The 21,931-nt window shown below is 40.4% G+C and overlaps 2 protein-coding genes across 4 annotated transcripts in view; one reads left to right on the forward strand and one right to left on the reverse strand.

Annotated features, from left to right (window-relative positions):
- Nucleotides 1-18,714, reverse strand: LOC114433299 (neuronal acetylcholine receptor subunit alpha-7-like). Of its 2 annotated transcripts, none has more exons than XM_028401793.1 (10): nt 18,537-18,714; nt 13,371-13,510; nt 12,915-12,959; nt 9,992-10,101; nt 7,915-7,994; nt 5,295-5,462; nt 5,017-5,211; nt 1,752-1,838; nt 1,403-1,512; nt 1-1,096 (listed from the first exon to the last, which is right to left on the reverse strand). In XM_028401793.1, the coding sequence occupies exons 2-10, from the start codon at nt 13,464-13,466 to the stop codon at nt 554-556; spliced, it is 1,434 nt and encodes a 477-aa protein (XP_028257594.1). In that variant the 5' UTR covers nt 13,467-13,510; nt 18,537-18,714; the 3' UTR covers nt 1-553. The 2 variants fall into 2 exon arrangements, with proteins under 2 accessions (XP_028257594.1, XP_028257593.1); XM_028401792.1 differs by lacking the exon at nt 18,537-18,714 and adding an exon at nt 15,503-15,621.
- The window catches only part of cln6a (CLN6 transmembrane ER protein a), a 10,019-nt gene continuing 6,750 nt past the window's right edge, over nt 18,663-21,931 (forward strand). For both annotated transcript variants that reach the window (XR_003670351.1, XM_028401794.1), the window contains exons 1-4: nt 18,663-18,801; nt 19,946-20,066; nt 20,146-20,244; nt 21,089-21,277. Coding sequence is in view for 1 of the 2 variants with exons in the window: in XM_028401794.1 (XP_028257595.1) it covers nt 18,755-18,801; nt 19,946-20,066; nt 20,146-20,244; nt 21,089-21,277 (456 nt within the window). In the remaining variant the exon portion in view is untranslated. The remainder of the gene's footprint in view (nt 18,802-19,945; nt 20,067-20,145; nt 20,245-21,088; nt 21,278-21,931) is intronic.

Genomic DNA, 21,931 nt, shown 5'->3' on the forward strand with positions numbered 1-21,931 from the left:
AATATATTAATAATAAAAACAATAAAGAGATTGCACTACATTGTGCTGTGGCCAGGTTATATTGAGCATCATTCCAAGTTGTCAGCCTTATTTATACTACAAAACACAAATATATTAACAAAATGCTCTCCATTTCATCAAGGAGAATGAAAAACTAAATCTAAACATTTTGATTTTACAGAAATTGATGATCGCATGATGCTAAAATAAAAGTAAACCTTAGTAAGAACACATTACATTGAAGTTTTTGGCTATGACAGTGATCAAGAATGATATAGAAAGGCAAATAGCAACATTACATAAATGCACAGTGTGAAGAAAAACAGCACACAGGTAACACCACATGAGAACCCACAGCTGCTGTCTTTGTACACAATGCTTTGATATTAATGTTTCAGACTCAAACAGTAAACACCATTATAGTGTAATGCATAAATTCAAATGTTTATACATTATATGTCTGACTTATGTGTGGTTAAATATTTGAGGATATATAAGTCCCTCTGGTTACTCTATGAGAGGAGTTGTTGGTACATTATTTTCTGATTTTTCTTCAAGTGAAAAAGTCTTTGGAAATGGCCTCTACAAAATTTGGAGCTGACATGAGGATCCCTATGGTGCAGAGGATAGTGAAGAGCGAGAAAGCCATGAGACAAAGTCTGTCAATGACAGACGCAGCAAACTTCCACTCATTGCACACAGACTCATCCTCATCTTGGTTACGAAAGCGTTTGGCAATATAGCGCACCTCATCCAGGATCTTTGCCATCTCTAGCTCCAAGCTTCCCCCTGTGGAGATCTGACCTGCAGAGAGGAGCACCTCGTCCTCTCCTGCTCGTCCCACCAGCCGGCCACAGAGGATACCAGAGTCAGGCGATGTGGCGGCCGTGGAGTAGGGAATGCTCTCCAGGCCACGCAGGCCTGGAAACGGCATGTTGCCATTGGTGGATTGTGGAGCTGACGCGCTGCCGCTGAGCTCCATGCTGGTGAGGCTGCTCCGCGGAGCTTTGTTGTGGCATGCTGAGCGCACTCGTTCCTCACCTGGACGCTTCATGCGCAGGAACCAGGCGCACCAGTTCAGCAGGATCACACGGGTCTAAAGGACCACACAGTAATCAATAAGACATTATGTTGTCATTGTATACATTGTTTGTGATACCACAGAATTTCACTTTATTGACCAACATAAAATGATGATCAAACAACAGCAAGGCTATAGCAATGTCTGACTGGCTGGCATGTGTGATTTTAATTTTTAAATAGAAAATATATTCAGTACAGAAAATGTATCAGACTTCCCATGGGCACTTTGTGTTGTTATTGTTATGTGTTATTTATCATTGTAGAACAGACTCTGTCCTCTGGGTGTTTTCAAACATATGTAATATGAAGCAACACTTACCCACTTTGGCATCTTGCCTCCATGAGGGTCATGATGGTGATACTGCAACACCAGAACTGTTGCAATTACTGAGAGACCAACAATGACCATGGTAGTGGCAAAGTACTCAGCTGGGTGCAGAAGAAACGGAAGTGTGGACACAGATTAATGTGTCCTGATGTAAAACAGCAAACTACAGTACAAGAGTGCTCACTACTCTTTTTCATTCCACTCCACAGATTCAGATTGACTCTAAGATCTCAAAAACAAACTCTAAATACCAGTGGCTACAGAAGATTTTTAACCACCCCTTTCCCACTGATAGTAGCTGACACCCATGGAGACTGCTTTTAACTTTAGTCTGGCTTACCTATTAAAGGCACCGAGTCGGATGTGGCGGGCATAATCTCTGCAACCAGCAGCATGAAAACAGTCAGGGAGAGCAGGACAGTAATGCCTGGGAAGGACACAAAATCTCCGTCAGCAATAAAACTAATAAGTATGATGAAAAGTATTCAAATCACATATGAGACAGACTTTAATGAATCTTTGATGATGGAATCTGCATTAGCTTAGAAAACACTATTCCATCCTTCAAAAGGAATCTGCCAATGATTACAAGTGCTTTCCCTCAGATTGTTGCAGTAGGAAGTCGTTGTTTTATTCCCTGCAAAGTGTTTCCAGTTGCTTTGTACCCACTTCAATTCTGTTACTCGCATTGTGTTCCACTTCTGCATACAAAGCTTATACCATGCATTTGTGATTCTTTATAATCTTATGCTAATTACAGCTTTGGTTTAAATTTTAGGTTGCTCCTCTGTAATAGGATACAGCTCGGCAGCCAAATGTGAATCCTCAGAGGCTTATTGTGTCACTCACAACATCACCTGAAAGGTACAACAAAACCAACAGGTGTCTTTAAAGAACCTGTGAGGAGACAAGTTTTCACTAATGAGCTGACATCGCTAAGCCGACGGCTTTCACTGGAGAAAAGAGAACTTCAGAAGGATTACCAGTCTCCCCCTACACAGCTGCTTTTTTGTCTGCTGCAGCGGTTTCTTTTGACCAAGACAGAGAACCTGAATACTTTTGAAGGATTACAAGTGGTGCGTGTATGACCATGTCCATCTAAATACCTCACAGGAAACGTATCTTTGCAGAGGCAGCGTCACTTAATCTGAATAAGGCCAATAAATCAACGCCTACAGTTAGAAAGAATATGCATTAAGTGAGACAATGCTGGAAAAAAAAAGGTTTCCAAAAAGAGTGTTCATGGAAAATATTTGCATCCTTTTTATAATTCAAACCACAAATAAGACAGATTAATAAACCTGAAACATGATGACAGTAAAGCTGAAGAGTCTTCTAAAATGACATCTTATTTGGACCTGTATATGAAATATGACTACAGTTTACATGATATAAATGCAATGCAATCAAATGCATTCTTCTGTCATAGAAAGAAGAGCAATCATGGAAAAGGAAAGCTAACATCCACTGACGGGCTGCTCTCTCTTCTATTTGATGGAGGGTCTGAACTATTGACATACCATGTATTTTATTTTTTATGTTAAAAAGGCTTAATTGTTCTTCACATGCAAAATACAAAAAAGGGAAAAAGATCCACAGACTATTATATTCCTGCTATATTGTGTAACTCACAGCTCTCGGGACAGACCAATCTTCACTCAAATTAAATTTTGGAATAACTGCTGCTATAAAAAAAACACACATTACTCAATGAGCATTCACTGCTTTCAAATATTAATGATGCAGGAAGGTTAGTTTGATATACTGACCTAGATTTATGAGCATGTGTGGCTGCACACACACACACACACAGTTTTTAAGGACATAAAGTCATGTGTTGTGCTACGAACAAAATATATAACTCTTTACTGTTCTTATTAACTTCACAGTTTCTCCATCTGTCAATGCACTGACACACACACACAAGCCCACACATCTGGCTCTGCACTGTTTGTTTAATAGGGGAATCCAGGACTCTATCAATTGCTACCCCACACAGACCCACCACCATCATTACCCACACAACCACAGATACTGTCTACACAAAGCCTTCATAACAACATTCAAGGCGACTGTGACAATCCAGATAAGATTAAACACTCCTCGTGGTCCTCTGACTCTTAAGTCAGTGAATGCTGATTATCAGCTCACTTCACAGGCCCACAGAGGGAGTGGATTAATGACAAACCATTGTTTTTCATTAAATGGCTGATTACTCAGGAGGCTATGGGGATGTTAAGTTGTTTTAGATGGAGAAGAATCGGAGAGTAATAGAAGCACATCACACTTATGTAAACTTTGGCAGGAAGCCACCAGAGAAATCTGTAAACTCTTTAGTACAAAATTATAAGATATTGAAGTACGAAGGGTTTTAAGACTTCAAGATTGTGACATAAAATTTTCTAGGAGGGAAGAAGACAATCTGTCACTCATAAACCAGTCAGCATCCAGAAAGGTCAAAAGTTCTTAAAATAATATGCAACAGCCACAGTGAGCAGGGCAGTCTCACTCCAGCTGTGTCCCATATGGATGCAGCTCTGAAAGCATCACATGAGTCGATGGCTGCACTCTGAATGGTCATCCATGTGTTTCACCAGCAGAATAAAACAGACGCCATGTTACTGTGATAGTGGCTCATTTTTAAGGCCTCCTTGGTTAAAAGTTGGAATTCAATTTCTCCTTCAGTGTGGTGCTGAACATATGCAATTAGCTGGGTGTCATCATGCGTTGCAATGATACCTACATGATAATCAACTGGACAAGACTTTCCCTTCTGACGCAGTGGTTGTATCAGAGTACACGGCAGGCCACAAAGAAGCAGAAAGCCTGTTGGCTAAACTTAATTTACAATTTAAATCACCTTATATGGCTGTAGAAATGTACAGAGGAACGCTCCTGACACACATGGACTACAAATGGGAAACTGCACCACAGAAGAAACTAGTAGAAGTAGTAAATATTCTGCACACAGAGATGCAGCTTGCTAACAGGCAGGGCAGGCTACCTGGGGCCCCAGGCCTATTTATATTTGACCAATTTTGGTTAGTCAAATTATTTATAACACAATGTCTGGCAGTTTCTACCACAGCAAACACACACACAGATTTACATTCTGACATGCAACATAAAGCAGAATTTTATATATATTACTTTCAAGGCTAAATGTTTAAATTAATTTGCTATAGTGTTTGCTATTCTTATTGTGATGAGCAGATCAACATACTAAAAAATAATAGTGGACCCACACAGGCCTATGTGCCGATGAGCACTGTGCTATCTGAGTGTTTTCTACCACTGACAACTCAAATATTTACTAAAGTGTGGTAACAACATTAAAATATAATGCAACCATAGTGATCAAAGTAGTATTTGTAGTTGCACTGCATTGCATAACATTTCCAGGGTTGCAGTTCATCTGACTGCACACCAATAATTCATGAGAGCCAATTAAATTTCAATATATAAGAAAAAAAGAAGAATCAGCAAATAATGTGCGAATAATGTTGAGAAATCTGTGGACTTATTTCAAAATGATTCCCATAAAAGTAAAGAGCAGTGTTTTCAGGTCAGTGAAGCGTGTGTTTGTGTGTTGTAGTGCCTCTGACCCAGTGATATCTTCTCCCCGGAGTCAGCTGGCAGCAGAAAGACCAGCAAGGCCAGAGTGGAGATCAGGACACACGGGATGAGCAGATTGAGTCCGTAGTAGAGGGTCCGTCTGCGCATCACCACGGTGAAGGTGACGTCAGGGTACGGCTCCTGGCAGCACTCATACCGCCGCTCGTTCTTCTGTCCTGGGACCTCTGAGAGAAACAACACAGCACTAACAGGTACAGGTGGAATGAAAAGTGACAGAACGATGCCACCACCACCAAGTCCCACTTACCCACAAGATCCCACTCTCCATTGGCGACGTAGTCGCTGATATCTGCCTCAATCATCTTTAAGTCTAAAGACCAGCCCCCGTAGGTCCAGGAACCGAACTTCAGGTCACACCTCTGGACATCAAAGGGGAACCAGCGCACGTCAATGTGGCAGGTGCTCTTGAAAATTCCTGTTGTGGTGAGGAACACACATTCCTTGTACATGTGTACAGAGGGCTTGGACAGAGATGGACAGAAAAGGAAGCAGGGCTTTTCCTCATAAATAAAGCAGAGGGAAAGTAAAAAATCAAATGACAGTGGCCCACAGTTGAAGAGGCAGCCAGAGAGGTTCTACTATTCTGCTGTCATCCATCATATTATGAGTGAAAAAATCAGCATGACAATGAGATGAAGGCGGAGGGCAATTCTTTAGGAGAGGCTGGCACCAAAACTAATTTCAACCCATATTTCAGAAAGATATGAGATGTTGGCAGTAAACACGGTCTTTCCTCTCTCTTAAGATGATAAACATGGGAAGGAAATGAACAGTGATGGGGGGGGGGGGGCCGAAAAGGAGAATGACTCCTATTTACTGAAATGAACCTCAGTGACGAAGACAAATGTCAAGACATTCAAATGATTTGGCCCCTTCAGGTCTTATCTGCATACGGCGTTCCTCATGTTAATGCAGTTATTGCTGAGCTCCAGCAGTGAATTCGATGAGGGTTCATTTGGAATAAAGTTGAGAGGCAATTTGCTCGTGACAGAGACAATCCATCCAGAAGAAATTCAGTGATGGAGATATTTACGTGAGTATTGATTGAGATGCTGAGGCAATGTTTTTTTGCATGGTAAGGAAAAAAAGGGGGGGAGGCGGGGGGGAAGAGGAGCCTGCCAGGGAGAACAGGAGGGAGGGAGGGACAGGAGGGCCGTCTGTTTCACTGTGCTCTCATGCAGCGCTACAACATGTGCACATGTGTGCTGATGGTTTTACAGAAAGTCGTACATCTTGTACGACAACACTGACTTGCAGAAGTAGATCAGCGAGGGTTCGATCAGGAGGAGTGCATCAAGCATGATGTGATGGGTACATGTGCTTGACACTGCCTTTATGTGGACAGTAAAGTCAGTAAAGTCAAGTAGTAGGAGAAGAATCCACACCTAAGTGATCCATTTTCAACCTTATTGCTACAGTATATATGTGAAATGTTTCATGCTTATTCATTTGGCATTTGTTTTAATCCAAAGTGAAAGAAAAAAGAAAAAAATAACAGAGACAAAAATAGAGAAGCCACAAGTAATAAACCATGAGTACAACAATAGAATAGTTGTGGACTGAAGTGCCCAGGCTATGTTCTAGTAGCAGGAGAGGAAGAGGAAAGTGCATGTTTGAAGTGGTATGCATTTAATTTATTAAGAGACCAGGGATTCAGGTACCTAATTGGTTTTCAAGAGCTTCTCAAAGATGTAGAGGGACGCTCCTGCTCTGATGGAGCTCGGTAGGTCATTCCACAATCGGGGAACTAAAAAATGAAAACAGCAAGGATCCATGTGCACGGAGGCCACATTGCCAGGCAACGCTTTTTTTTTTTGAGGAGCGCATGTGTATGAATGTGTGTACTTCACCTGCACATGAATGAGTGATAGATAAGAATGTCTGTGTGCCCAGCAGTAAGTAGGTAAGCATCAGTATACATGTAAGGAGATTAACCAAATTAGTGAGTGTGAGATAGTGCATGATGTCAGTGATGGGGCTGCTCCATCGCAAGCATCTTAGTGAGGTTGTCCACTACTCATTTTATGTTTGGGTGGATTATCTGTGGACATTGTTGTTTTCCAAGATACACTGGTTCCTTTTCCATCAAATACACATGTATTCTGCCATTCACAGAGAAGGCTCCAACTGTGAGAAGTCTTTACAACAGTGGGGAGAGCCTGCTGTCATAAAGAGCAATTGTCCCATAAAAATCTAATGTGTTTCTTAACTTGCAAAATGAATCAATCAAATCAATTAATCAAATTAAACTTCAGAATAATAGTGAGGGACAGGTAGATTTCCACATTACACCATTTCAGTCAAGTACAGCTACAGCTACAGTACTGGTCTGTATATACAGCACATATTAGAGCTATGCTGATTTGGACACGATATAATTTGGCCCACAGGAGGTTTATGTAATTTCAATCAAAAGTTTTAATGTAAAAAAAATAACAAGAAAAACTTGTTAGTGCTGGAGGAAACATGTTTGATGTCTATCATTGCTGAGATAACAACCACAGAGATCTTTAGACAAGATGTGGAAAAAGCTTTGAGAGTAAAGTCTGTTTTCATAAGGATAAGAAGAAGAAGAAGAGATTGTGTTAGTCGGCTAATATTTACTTGTGATAGAACAAATGGAGAAAATAAGGATTGTGTTTGTGTGTCTGACATTTGTTGTAGTCAAGACTGCCAGACTGAGAGTACAAGCTGATGACCCGCAGTTAACAGGCAACCTCCTACAGTGCCTGAGCAGTGTGACTGACAAAAAGTGTGTGATACCCATATCCAGAAGTTTCATGTCCTAGTAGGTATCTGAGGAATGCATGACGAAGTGTCACATAATTTAAAGCAGGTGAAAAATAAAGGATTATTATAACTCTTACCTGGAGGAATGTAAGAACAAGAGCCTGAGGGGTCGACCACAATATTGGTGTGGAACGTGCCATCAAACCTTTCATCTGCACTGTGGAGCAGAACACAGGAAGTCACCTTAATACGCTCATAACCTGTGATTAATTAGAGATTCAGCATATATTGTTATGAGCCATGCACACAGTGAAGAGAGAAATACAAACATTTCTCAGAGTCATTACTGCTGTAGCTGCACCACTCATATTTGATGCTACATTTCCCTGGAGACGGTTATTCAGTGGTTACCCTTGTTCCCCCTCCTGCTACACATAATTCACTCCCTCTAAATGAACTCCCCAGAGGTGGAGGCGGGGTTGAGCTGAAGTTGAAAAAGAAAAGAAAACAATGTAACTTGCAGCAATTCAAAGTCTCTCAAATTAAGGATTTACTCTGTTAGACAATGACAAATGAAGCACAATGCTCTTCCCCTCATTAGTTGATGGCAGAGTGGAGTGCCTTTAATGTGGTTTGTTCAGATCTTTTAAAGATTGATTAATAGTGATCTCCATGGCATTTTCCATTAGGGAGCTACTGTATAATAAAATGCTCCTTCTACCATCTTTTCTTATACAAGTTTATTCATTTGTCCAAGTGATTTATTGCTGCAATGCACAGTGCTCCGCTGAGCTGCATATATTTAAAGGGCAGACCACCACTAACCTTGAGGTTTAATGCCCCTGTCTGCGTACCTAACATTATAATCCTGTTAAGTGTAATGTGAGTTAATTCATCTCTGATTAGTCCTTCTGTCTCAGATTTAGCAAAGACTTTATACCAGGTAAGATAGACCCCTTTGACTCAGGCTCAAGTTTCGCTCAGCTGGATTTGGCATAAAGATTTAAAATATTGGTTAAGCTTAGGCATAAAAACAGTAAGAAGTGTTAAGTAAAGATCATCTAGTTAGCAGTTAGCACACACCAAACTGCTTCAGAACCATTTTTAGCTCCCATTAGGAAGAGTGGTTGTAGCCTCCAAGGACACATAGAGCTACAGCTAGAGAAATACATGTTCTGTTTCAAGGCACTGAAATATCAACCTTAATATGTTTTCCTGGTGGGGACAGGCTGGCATCTACAGCCTTCTCTCGGTGCAGACAATGTGAAACAATCATGCTTGTTTTGTGGGACTTCATTTCCATCCTATGAGTCTGTTTCTGCAACATAACAAGTGGAGCCACACAGCAGAGAGAGCCTGGAAGATGACTGACAGCATGGAAATGCTGCACAGGACAGGACATCAGTGACAGGATCCATCATGTGATCCTCACACACTGAGCTGGGTGTCACCCAGGAACGTGCCCATACAACAAACTCCAAAGTCCATGAGCCTGCTGAGAAGTGGATGTGGTACATGTCAGGACAAAGTCAGTTTTTTCTTTCAGTTTTGAGGCAGAGATTTCTCTGGTAGTGTACACACATGGATGAGACCTGACCAGAAAGATCCTCAGAACATCACTGAGCTCCACAGGCAAAGTGATGACTTCTATTTTCTGAGATGCAAAAAAAGAGAGGTGCTGCTGGGAGTGTACACATTATTAGGGCCAATTTCTGAGTAACTACACAAGAAAATCAATTAGACTCAGCGTAGGAAGCTGACAAGAGGACTGATCATCCACCAGGGGAACACTCCAGCCCACAAATCCACAGTGGTACTGGCTGCTATCCAGGGAAGAGGATTTGAACTCTGACACCCACCTAGTTTACCTGATGTGGCACCCTCAGGCTAGTTAAAAAATACTGCATTTGTGGGCAAGTGTCGTTCACAAAAATGTCACCCAAGAACCAAAAACAAAACTTCAGTCAGAAAGCAGGAGAGGAAAACATTCCAAAATAGCAATGTCAGAATCAGGGGACACAAACTCGACATTGTGCTGCAGTGTGATTGAAACAGCTCGGTTTTTATGTGCTGGAACGCAACAAAAAAACAAACAAAAAATGCATCATCCCTCTGAGATTCCCCTATTATACTGGGCAGAGTACAGTGCATGCATGCTGAGTCTGACACCATGCATATCCAATTACAGTGTGGCTCTGCACTTACAATGCCTACCTGTTATAGAGCAGAATGTCTGGCTTCCAAATGAGATGATCAGGAAATCTCACATTGCTCACACCTGGATATTCATCTTTATCCCACTGAAGGTAATAGTCGTTCCAGTACTGTGGAAGAGAAACGGTATGTTCTTTTTTTTTTGTATTTGACATACATGTGTTCCTTTAAAGCTTTTCTTCTTTGGTAAGGAGATAACAAGTGCTATAATAAGCAGAATACATATGCAGCAGCTGTGGTAACATTGTGCAGTCTAAGCAGCAGCTACAGAACGAAGGTTTTGGGGCGTAAACAATACCTCCTCACACATAATGATAATGTAAAATAGTGGGAAGCAGACATCTGCACAGAGACTTGCTAACGTTTTAACAAAATATATATCACACAGACACAGAGGTCCAGTGTATAAATATGACTTTAGGGAGTAAAACTACTCGGTTAGGTTTAAAAAAAGATTGTGGTTATATCAGTTTAACTCCAAAAACGTAAATGAAAATTTCTGAAATTTAAAGCACTGTACACTGATACACAACATTAACCAGCCTCATAAACACCAGACTTTGGCTGGTCCTACTTGTTACCAATAGGTGCAGAGGTGTAGTCCAGATGCAGGAAGTTTGGTTTAATGATGAAATAAACCAACATGGTGAATCAGAACACAAACCCCTTGCCTCCATAGGTAAAAGAGGGAGGAATGTTTTATTCAACCACACTTGCACAATCATTTGCATACATACATCACCTTTATAGCCTACTGTATTTCAGCCACATTGCTGATTTGCCTGTTTAGGACTGACTGGCCAGTCATTTATACTTTTAGTAAAGTCCTGCTCTGATCAGCTCCAGTTTCCAGTTGTCTAGTAAATGCTGTTGTTTTGCTCATTAAATGATGTTCATCATAATTCAATTTCCTTCTGAAGGGGGCCTGATGATAACCCACGATCCTCCGATCTGGTAGATTTTTCAGTTTGGACAAACAGCTGACACATCCAGCCAGAATGCTGGGAGAGAAACTGACACCTGAAGCCATGCCTTTATAAACACAAGGGTGAGAGTCGAACAACCAAGATGGAAACAAAAAGGAAAAATACATATGACAAAAATAAAAATGAACCATTTGCTCAGAGCTGAAATGGTTTCCTAGCAGACTGATTATACATATTATTTGAGAGCTTAAAAACAAAGCATGTGTTTGACGATTTCCTGCTCCAAATGGTTCAGCTGCGTGACCTCATATGGTGATTTTTCTTGATTGAATGGCTGTTCATAATGATTTTTCTAATCATATCTGTGATTCACATTTAATTAGCTCAGACTATTGTGTTCAAATAATGGCTGTCGCCTGCATAAATAAGCATAAAGGTCAGCCGCTAATAAAAGGCAGAGTAAAGCACACAGGAGGAGGGAGGATAACCTTTGCATCTATTAAACTCAGATATCCACAGTAAAGTAACTCCACCACTAACTAAAAATAAAAGTTCATAATACATAATATAAAATTAAATAATAGTATCATACGATTTCAGTGTGTAACTTTACAAAAGTTATCTTCAAACTCTTTCTTTAGGATTTTCTTGGACTTCTGGAGCCAACAAATGCTACATCAATCCTAACAGACGGCAGATCCCAGTGTTGCTGTTTGGTCTATCTCATGTTTGAGAGCCAAAGTCGATTCTGCAGCGCGCAGCGCGAGGAGGAGGAGAGAGAGAGAGAGAGATGGAGTAAGACAGCTGCTATGATTCCACAGGATGATTTAAACAGACCAAACGGCCTTGGTAGAGCTTGCTGACGATGCAGCAGCAGGGAACTCGTGTCACAAAATGGACAAGCTGCAATAAAGCATCCGTGTTCACACACATTTCATCTCTCTGCATGAAGGAGAAGACGCTGTATGGAAGATAAAAGGACTGAGATGTGAACTAAATGGTACGCTGTAGCACAAAACTCCATACTGTCTGTTAAATGACAAAGTTAAAGGCCCATTTGAACATTTAAGGGGAATTTGTTATTTACTTCCTTGTTGAAAATCTGTGAGTAAATATTATATGAAGCTGCAAAAAAACCAATCAACTGAGCATCAAGCCTAAAGACAGGACACAGCAGGTAGCTGTTAGCCTCGCTCGTGCACCCAAGGGTCCATCCACAATTTAATTATGCATAACTTTCCATCTTAATATAATCAAAACAAAAATTCACTCCCTATACAATGCTTACAAACAGACAAATTACTGGCTCAGCTTCAAGTTGCTGTAAAAGGACCCGCAGTTTGCCTTTGAATGTGGACTCACTGTGTACATGCTCAGATGCTTCAAGGTAGGGTAGGAGATTTCATTCTGATGCACTTTTTGTTAAATTAGTGTAACTTCTCTTTACACTCTGATAGCAACCAATTAGTTTGGCAGTTTCGCTTTAAAACAAAGAATATGAATCATCTGTGGAAGCTATAAAACGCTAAAAACATCAGCCAATCCTCCGGGTGGACCCTGTACGGAGGATTGGCTGGTTGTCACTCTCTTCCAGAGAGGTACGTGCATGATGGCCGAAGTCACAGACCGCAGCTCATCTTCAGGTAATGCGCGTCCATGTGATTGGGAGGCGTGGCTTCGGGGTGAGCTCCGAGATAAAGGGGCGTGTGTTTACTTTTGAAATCTGGCTGACTCTCACTGAGTTTTCAAAACTTCCTACCCTACCGTTAAGGTTTTTTTTTTTTAAGGTAGCATGATAGTCTTCGGTTGAAAGGCTTCCATGACACCAGCGAACCGAACACAATCTTATCCTAAACCTAACCAAGTAGTTTTTGGAGTTTATGTGAAACACCAACAACAACCAGAGTGTATTTTTTCAGCTCAGTTAGATTCAGACATAAACACACGATGACACTCAGACATCAAATGGACGTTTTATGTTCAGTGAAAAGTCTTACCAGCCGTAGCCAAATGTTGGTGGTTAAAACCTGGTTCTTCTCATCCTGTTAGAAAAACAAACAAACTTAATATTCATTAATAATATTACTCAGGTATTTCGGTGCTTGTATTTTCTTTTCTTTAGTATGTTTAATAGAAGAGAGATCATGCTACTCATATAAGGTCCAGTAGCTTCACCTCTCAATGCTATGGAAGTGGAAAAAAGGAAACTGGTTGTTAAGGAGAAACAATCACATTTAAATATGTTTTAACTGTTTCTTTTATACAGCAATTACATTTTGACATTCCAGATGTGACTTAGCAAAAATTGGAACATCAGCTTCACCCATTTTGGAAAAACTGGAAAAGTTCCTTCACAAGAAAACAGAATGTTTCTCATGTTTAAGTGATTTAACTGTTTATCATCTTATAAATATAAAATGGATGCTGCTTCTGAAGAGAAATCATTTACACACCACATCCATGATCTGCATGAGGCTCAAGCCGAAGTTCACTGTGAGAGTCTCTGAGTCATTGAGGACCGGCCTCTCCAGTGGGCTGTATCCTTTCATCAGGTCAGTGTACAGTCTGCGCTGGTTTGGCCCTTGATGAGAGACTTTGGAACACAGAAAACACATTTTGATTATTCTACAGTAGCCTACTGACAGTATGTGTGTGTTTGTTGCTGGAACCCCAAGTGCAAGTCAGAGCTGAAACTGTTGGATGTTCCACAGCATTCATCTTCAGGCAGGATTGTTAGGGCTGAAGCTGTGCTGTGGCAACCACTGTGACAATACTCAGTGCCTGTTTAAACTTACCAGTGACTTGTGATGAGAACAGAAAGCTAGAAAGGTTTTTTGGCTTTCATCTTGATGTGTTTTTCTATGTGTGTGTGAGTAATGAGGACAAAATGAAAACGAAATGACACTAAGCTGTGGCACATGTGTTGCTCAGGAGGCAAGGATGAGCAGCTGTAGATTGCTATTGACCAGGTTGGAACAAGTGCGTATAACATTTGTAGAGATTACTTTTGGAAGTTAATGAACATCTGAACACAGATCAATGTGTGACAAAAATTTGCTTCATGGTCATAAACTATCTCTGGGAAAACTTTATTCGAGAAGCAATTTTAGTTTTTAGTTGGGTCCTTGTCTCATCTACTAACCGAGCTGTACATGATTGAAATTAGGAACATGAATGGATGGATGGACAAAGATCTTCAGCTCTAGCAGGTTTTATGACCTGTACTGCAACCAGCCACGAGGGGGCAGATGTTTTAGTCTCAATAGCAGACGATCATCCAAGTACAGTATGTGGACATGACTCATCTCATCTCATCTCATAGACCAACCCCAGTTTCAACCTGCCGATCATTTTAACACAATCCTGTGTCTCTTGAGTTATGGAGCGTTTTTTGGCAGCGTCTATTCACTTCACTAATGGCCACAGCCCAATTATTCTACACCACCAATGAGAAGCACATTATCCTGATGATTTGGCAGAGCGCTCGTTGTCTTTAGACATTTCCCTGTTCCACCGTTCTGCTTTGCATCCAGTTCATTCATTTAAAAAAAGGCTGAAGACTGGCTGAAAGCTTGTCTTTGTCCATGGCTGAACTCCCTGTAGAGGTTCCCTATCCAGATCTCACCATAATCAGATTTCACTATGAGGATTAGGAAGGTGACATTAATGTTATTTTCCTGAGATGATGCATTTCTGTCCATCAGAGCACGCTGGGAACAAGCTACTGGAAAGATGCTGCCGACCCATACAGGGAGAAAAAGTCTTTCAAGCTCTTAATAAAACTTAACAGCATTAGTAATGTCAGACAAAGGGACGTGCAAACATGCGCAAAGACGTCTCTCCATCTGCCTCTCAGTTGCAGGGAACCCTCCATTAGTAATGCCTGTAAAGTGCTGGCTGAAGAGACTCGACCAGTGAAAACCATTATTATAATTGACTCAATCACAATATTCAGAATTCAGAGCAGGTCTGATGAACATGTGTAGGAGGTTTCCTGAAATGATCACCATTTATTTCTACCAGAGTTTGGAGAAATGCTGTCCTTCAGACAGAGAACAAACAGAATATGCATTCCATACATGTTCCCACAACAAGAAGAGCTTCATCAGTGTGTTTGCATCCCTCTATCATGCATCAGAACAGTCACATCTGTCTGCAGCCTCACTGGGCATCAGTAACAGTTACCCCAAGTTCAGACAGAATGTAGAACAGGACAGCGTGCTTTCTTTCTAAGCTGTAACTGAAGCACTATTATGCATATGAAAGTAGCTGTGTGGCTTCAAAGCACCATTGGCTGGCGCATACACATGCCAGTGTTGTAATAATGCATTCTGGATTTTAGACAAAACAGAAGCGCTCACACAGCCACTGACTCTACTCTGACTCAGTCATGGCTGATTAAAATTACATCAAAGAAACGTGTTTGGCACAACAGGTATGTCCAGAGGGGAAGCTTGTCAATCAATACAGAGCTGAACCAAACATTTATGCACAAGAAACACAACAACCACAAAAAAAGATGTTCCCCTGACTCTTGATGAAACATTCTCTGTGGGAGTTGATATTAAAGTGTTAGGATGCCTACCTTTCACTGTGCAGGCTGCGACCGCAGCATAAAGCAGAAAATTCACCAAGTCCATCATGAACAGCGAGCGGAAAGGAGAGAGAGTGTGGCTGTGAGGATTCCTTGGATAATCGCTGAAACTACCGGGATGCAAGAGGGAGTGAAGCGGGTGTAGAGTGAAGGGAGGGGTGCAGTGAGCTGGAGTGAGGGGGAGCAGGGGGAGCAGCTGGGGGTTTTAAATAACTCCTCCTCCTAATGAACAGTGGCTGTTTGGCAGGACATCGATAAGATTTGTTGTAGTATCAAAACTGTCTGTGTGCAGCAGTATGTCTCACAAGAAGTGACCATTAACCTACATAGAGCAGCTGTTTTGTGTCAGTGATCAACAATCAAATCAAATCAAAAATCATAACAGACTCTAAAAATGCAGATTGCATCTTCATGTACAGAAAAGCAAATTTGAAGTTGTACTAATACATCAAGGAAAAAAATACACCATTACAAGTAATGCTAGATACAAGTACATATAGCCAATAGGAGCAAATTGTAGTCATGTATAAAAATAAAAGTCCCCCTGACAGATATATTATCGGGCTATAAGATGATTAACTGTGAAGTGTCTGTGTTTGAGCAGCATGTTGCTGTTGGTCTGTGCTCTGATCTTTGATTTCAGCTGCAACACTGGAACATTTTATTGAAATGAAACCATCTGGAAGAGCTATAAACCTGAAATGTGAGACCACCTCACACTGCTGTTAGTAGGAAGACAAATAAGGCTGAAATTTGTTGCATAAAACTTACTCACACGGAATGCATTATTTATCCTTATTTTGTTAGAATATCAACCTGCTTCTTGCAAAACAGGAGGACACCTGCTGGTCACTGAGCATCAATGCAGTTTCACAGTCAATAAAGAACTTCAGATAATTAGACTACTGTTTATTTAATCCAACATGTTTTAGCATGTTGGATTGGACATGTTTAGCAAATAAAAACATAACATAAACACTGGATGTTGCACCTATCCCTCTAACACTGCTATGGCTCTGTGGACCAATATAATTTCACAACCAATCCCAGAACACAAAACGTAAAAAAAAAGGTTCATCATTCCATTCTCTCTCTCCTTTTGTTTTATGTCTACTGCCTCACTACATATAAAAAAAATGCAAAACAAGTGGGTCCTAACAGCACACTCATTTTATAGGTTATCTCATATTGTACAGCAATTGACAGTAAACACCAGCACACTGTGAAGCTGTTTCCTTACTTATGTGTTTGCTGCGAAATTGGCTGCCAGTGATGATGCCTACCTTATTTGACTGACACTATAGTATTGAGATGACATATAAAGTGGATTGTAAGTCATGTATCAGAGCTGAACATGATCCACATGTTCCATTAGCCATGGGATTAAAACGCCTCAGACCATATTTCATCAGTCTGAGTACACACAAGCAGAATGGGACGAAATGAAGAGAAAAACGGTGAAGCGTGAATGAAGTAATGTGTTTTGTTCAATATCTATGTACACAACATGTGCAAGAGGGCCCCAGTGACGGGGTCCAGATCATTATAAGGCAACAGATGCTCTCAGTCCCATGTGGAGTATATGTTTTAAAAGTTCCGAACACGTTTAGCAATCACATTGTGAAAAATGCACCAGTGGGAATACATTTCTCCTTCCTCTTCTGTAAAAAACTAAACATATGCAACTGTTCTGGTCACATTATTCCTCGGTCTTCTGTTGCCGATTCAGATATATGATGAAATCAAATGCAGACACGAAAGGAGGAACGAGTCCAATGGAACGTGAGCTTTCAAAAAAAAAAAAAATCCAAATAAAGTACAAACTAAGGAACACAAAACTGAAACCAACTGGATGAAAGGGATCACAAGAAACAACCTAACAAGACACAGGGAAGCAATCACAAAGGAGGTAAACACAAGGGACCCAGACTTTCAAAATAAAACAGGAAACAACCAAAATAAACTAGGAAAATACAAATATACCAAAATAACCAGGAAAACCAAAGAAAATGAAAAACAACACCAACAGAACAGGAGGCCATGACACATATACTTGATTTGTTTTCTTAATTTATATTTTGTTTTCCTCTGGTCAAAGTGGAAAATACTGCTTTGCATGATCAGTAAACTACATCCTTATGGCTTTCTCTCATTATATTTCTACACATTCCAAACTCATGAGGGACAGAATAATTAAGAATGCAAAGCTCTGAATAATGATGCATACCGACAAAATGTGTTAATGCATAATGCTGAGACCAGAGAGAATTCTGCTGTTCAGGGGCCCCGGTGGGACCACATGTCCTTTCATATAGTCACGTTCAACAGAAATGCAACAGATGGTATAATTATTATTGATAGAAATCCCCATGGCCGGAATTATAGTCTCACTCACCTTCTAATCCTGTAAATAAATAAAAAAAGAAAAGGTTTTTGCCATTAGAGCTCCTAGACTTTGGAGCAACCTGCCCGAGGAGATAAGGCTTGTCTTCTTTTAAATCACTTCTAAAAACCCATTTTTATTAAAGATTCAAGATTTGTATTTGTCATTTCTGCAAAACCAAACTGTTCAGATATTGATTTGATTTAGTTTAGTTTAATCACAAATAATTCCCTAATATTTTTAGACTACTTCTGAATGTCATGGTATAATTGTTGTGAATTACTATTATTTATATTATTTTTATACACTGGGGAGATTTGTGGGGCCAACAACCACAGAGCAGCCAGACCAAGTCCCTCTTGACCGATGCTTCTCTCCCTCTCAGGCTGTTTCCGGTTCTGATGGCCAGTGCAGCTGGTGTTTGGGTTAACAGGACAAGACAAGGTACTATGTGGCCTGAAGTAGGCCCATTAATTAGAATATAAACAAAAGTAGAAATAAATGAGCATTTTAAAAATTTAAATCTTGGGTAATGTACATTGTGGTTGTGAAATTATATTGATCCACAAAATTGTTCACAGTTTATAGAATTAAGTCAATCCATACTCGTCCTGTTGTTACAAATAAAACTGATGAATTTACCTATGAACCTCAACTGAGGGTATAGTGAGCCCTTTCGCTGCCGGCTCCTTCTGCGCTGTGATTGGTCGAAATAAATCCTAATGGGCGGGAACGACAGTCCTAAACCCGGAAGTGGCTTTTGGCAGGAGTCTTTGTAGAAACTGTCCCGTTAACTTTCTGTTGTTTTGATCTCGATGAAGCAAGAAAGTAACGTTAACTAAGCAAACACGGAACCGACCATGCAGACTGTACGAAAACGTCGAGGCAACGAGTTACACACCAATAGGTTTGTGTACAGTATTTAGCTAACGCTGTTGTTAGCATTAAACTGTCGTTGGGCTGTCAGAGAAGGAAGCATACTCGGTTTCAGAAAATAGACAACCAAACTTATTAGAAACCTTTTTGATCCTGCAGGCTGCATGTTTCTGTTTCCGCCCTGCTCCTGGAGGCGGCGCGACCGTTTATAAAGGGAACTATTGGACGCACAGATTAAATCGAACAGGCGCAAGTGCTGATAAATGACACGTTAGATAACTGGTAAACATTAGCTCTGACTGAATCTATAAATGAACACAGGCCGACTGCAAATACACCGCATCCGATATATGCAGGGCTGGGTTATTTCTTACCTTCTTCTTGTCTGCAGGCTTCCTTGCCAAGCTGCACACTACAAATATCTGTATTTGAAGCATCTGGCATTTGAGATGTTTAGTTCAAAGCAAAGCAAACAAAATAAAGACACTTTAATGTTTATAAGCTTGGTGTTTAAAATGTAAATCAAATATGTCCTAACTGATTATGAATAATAGAATGACAAATATTTTAGGAGGTTAAGGAAAGAGTTTAACATCACTAGAAGATGAAAGGTATAAGAAGAAATGAGTTTGATAGATTAAATAGATTCAACTTAAAGCTGCACATGCCATTTGTCACGGGGCATATGAAGCACTGATACTGTGTTCAGCATGCTACAGGAAATTGCACAGCTGCAGAGTTGAAGAGGTCAGTGATTCCACAGCTGGTGCTTTGCCATCAGGCTGTGATTTCAGAGTGCAAGAGGAAGAGAAAAAAGGCAGTTTGCAAATATATGGAAATACATCTCTTAAATTAAAAGACATAAGCTGCTGATTAGACATTCCTCCTGCCTCTTTTTATGCAGTATTTTTTTTTTAAAAAGGAGTATTTTCATAAGATATACACAGGGCATTTCATGCTAGGACACAGTTGTTGTCTTGCATGTGAAAAAGATGGCCTAACAAATAAAGTAGTCATAAAATGTACTAGTTAAAAGCAGTAGAGCTTTCTTTGAGCTAGTAAACCTTACAGTATTCCCAGTGTGTCTGTTAAATGTGACTCTGTGCTGCCCTTTGTATTATTTGTCCGTCCGTGTTACATTGACTTTTTCTGCTACTTGAAATGTGTGTTGACAGCGCTCCTGGTGTTCCAAATGAAAATGTGTCACAGAAGAAAAAGCATCAGTTCCACTCTGACCTGTGGTTCTGCCTGACTCTGCAGAACTGGATACTGGACTTTGGAAGGCCTATTGTCATGGTGAGCAGGCTCGGGGCACTTAATCTGTCCCTTTCACAATCGGAGGGTCACACTCTTTGTGTTTTCTGTCATGTTTTAGATTGTTCTTCCTCTGGAGTGGTTTCCCCTGAACAAGCCCAGCGCTGGAGATTATTTTCACATGGCCTACAATATCATAACACCATTTCTAATGCTTAAGGTAAGCCTAGAAATAACAAATGTACACTTTTCAGACCGGTTTACAGTGTTGTGTTAACTGCAGCTTGACGTTAGGTGCTGGCAAGGCTTTAATTCCAGTTGCTGAAACTAGGGTAAAAATAATTATAAGTATTATACATCACATGTTCCCACTTGTGACCTTCTGTTGGTAATATAAAATAGTTCTTCATTAGCACCAGAGTGAAGAACTTCATGAAAGTTAGGATGCTAACTCTTTGGAATGTCAACACATAAATCCTTGACTCTCTCCAGCCATGTTTAGATGAAGAAAGCACATAAACAAACTGTAATTGTGAGCCTGTCACATGCACCAGTCACAGAATAACAAACAATCATTAAAGATTTATTAATAAATTTAAGATTAAAAAAGTAACAGAAAGAAACAACACAATTTTTTTTTTTTTTTTAAAAAGTTGTGGATCACCGGTTCGCAGCAGGTAATTTAAGTTTGTGCATGCAGCACAGAGAAAGGTTTAAGAAACAGGGTGAAATATCTGAAAGAAAGGATACCTAGAATGGAGGTCATAAGTAAGAACGGTATTATCAAACCAAAAACAAGCTGCTTGATATGTATTATTCATCACCTTTGTGGGAGATACGTCTTTAGAATAAAGGCTGAGTAGAAAGGCAGGAATCCCACCTGCAGAGCGTCAACCTTCAAGCAGAAAATCACATTAACCTGCTGCACTGTTTGAAGTGACGTCAAAGGAATGACGCGGCTGCTGCTGATAACCCCAGTTTCTACAGATATGACCAAAATAATTGGAATGTGGTAATGGATTAGCTTTTATCATGTACAAAAAATATATATGTTCTCCACTCAGCTGATTGAGCGCAGTCCCAGGGTGCTGTCCCGCACAGCTGTGTACCTCTGCATCACCACTTTTGTCATGGGAGCCAGCATCCACCTGGTGGGAGACTCCATCAACCATCGGCTCATCCTGAGTGGCTACCAGCTCCACCTGTCAGTCAGAGAGAACCCCATCATCAAAGACCTTAAACCTGCTTCTCTGGTAAGACTTAGTATATTGTTTAAGAATACAGTTATCCTGTTGGGTGAAGTCCAACAAATCTTATCCTTACACTTGGTTTGTCACTTGTCAAGATGATGATTGTTACCTGTCATAACTCTTCAGACAGAAGTCAGTTCAGGGATGTTAAAAAATATGTTTCTCTTGTCCGCCTTCAACAGGCACTGACAACACACTTTACAAAACATGTCCGTAACATCACAGCTGTCTGTTCCAGCAGAATCCTGCTGTGTGGGAGTGGAGCTTATTTTTCGCTCTGCTTCTTCAGTGGCGTCACATCTTTTCTAAAAGCAAAGCATGATGCTTTTTTTTTTGTGACAGGCTGTCAATGTGATATTATTACGTATCAGGAACTGGATGAAAGCAAACACACATATTTTTGTTTATGTTATGCGCTGGATCTTATTGTATGCTTCTTGGACAGTAATTAGTGAAAGTGCGCAAAAGGTGAAATGACTCTAAAACGAATGTCAGATTACTCCTCTGCCCCTGAACATACCATAAATTTGCATTACAACTAGATGTTACATAAGAAATATGTTTAGAGACACGTGTTGCTGAAGCTGGAGGAGATATTTTAGTCTTGCTTTATGTCATGCATCAAGGCTCAGTGACGGCACAGGTGAGGCAGAGAAC

Source organism: Parambassis ranga, chromosome 3 (assembly GCF_900634625.1).
Source record: "Parambassis ranga chromosome 3, fParRan2.1, whole genome shotgun sequence".
Classification (NCBI taxonomy): domain Eukaryota; kingdom Metazoa; phylum Chordata; class Actinopteri; family Ambassidae; genus Parambassis; species Parambassis ranga.

Excerpts from the sequence above, each read along its gene's own strand:
- LOC114433299 (XM_028401792.1), bottom strand. The coding sequence starts at position 15,560 with ATGATGGACTTGGTGAATTTTCTGCTTTATGCTGCGGTCGCAGCCTGC. Across the intron at positions 7,995-9,991 it reads GACATTCTGCTCTATAACAG|TGCAGATGAAAGGTTTGATG; the intron begins GTAGGCATTGTA and ends TCTGCTCCACAG. Across the intron at positions 5,463-7,914 it reads TTGTTCTTACATTCCTCCAG|GAATTTTCAAGAGCACCTGC; the intron begins GTAAGAGTTATA and ends TCACCACAACAG.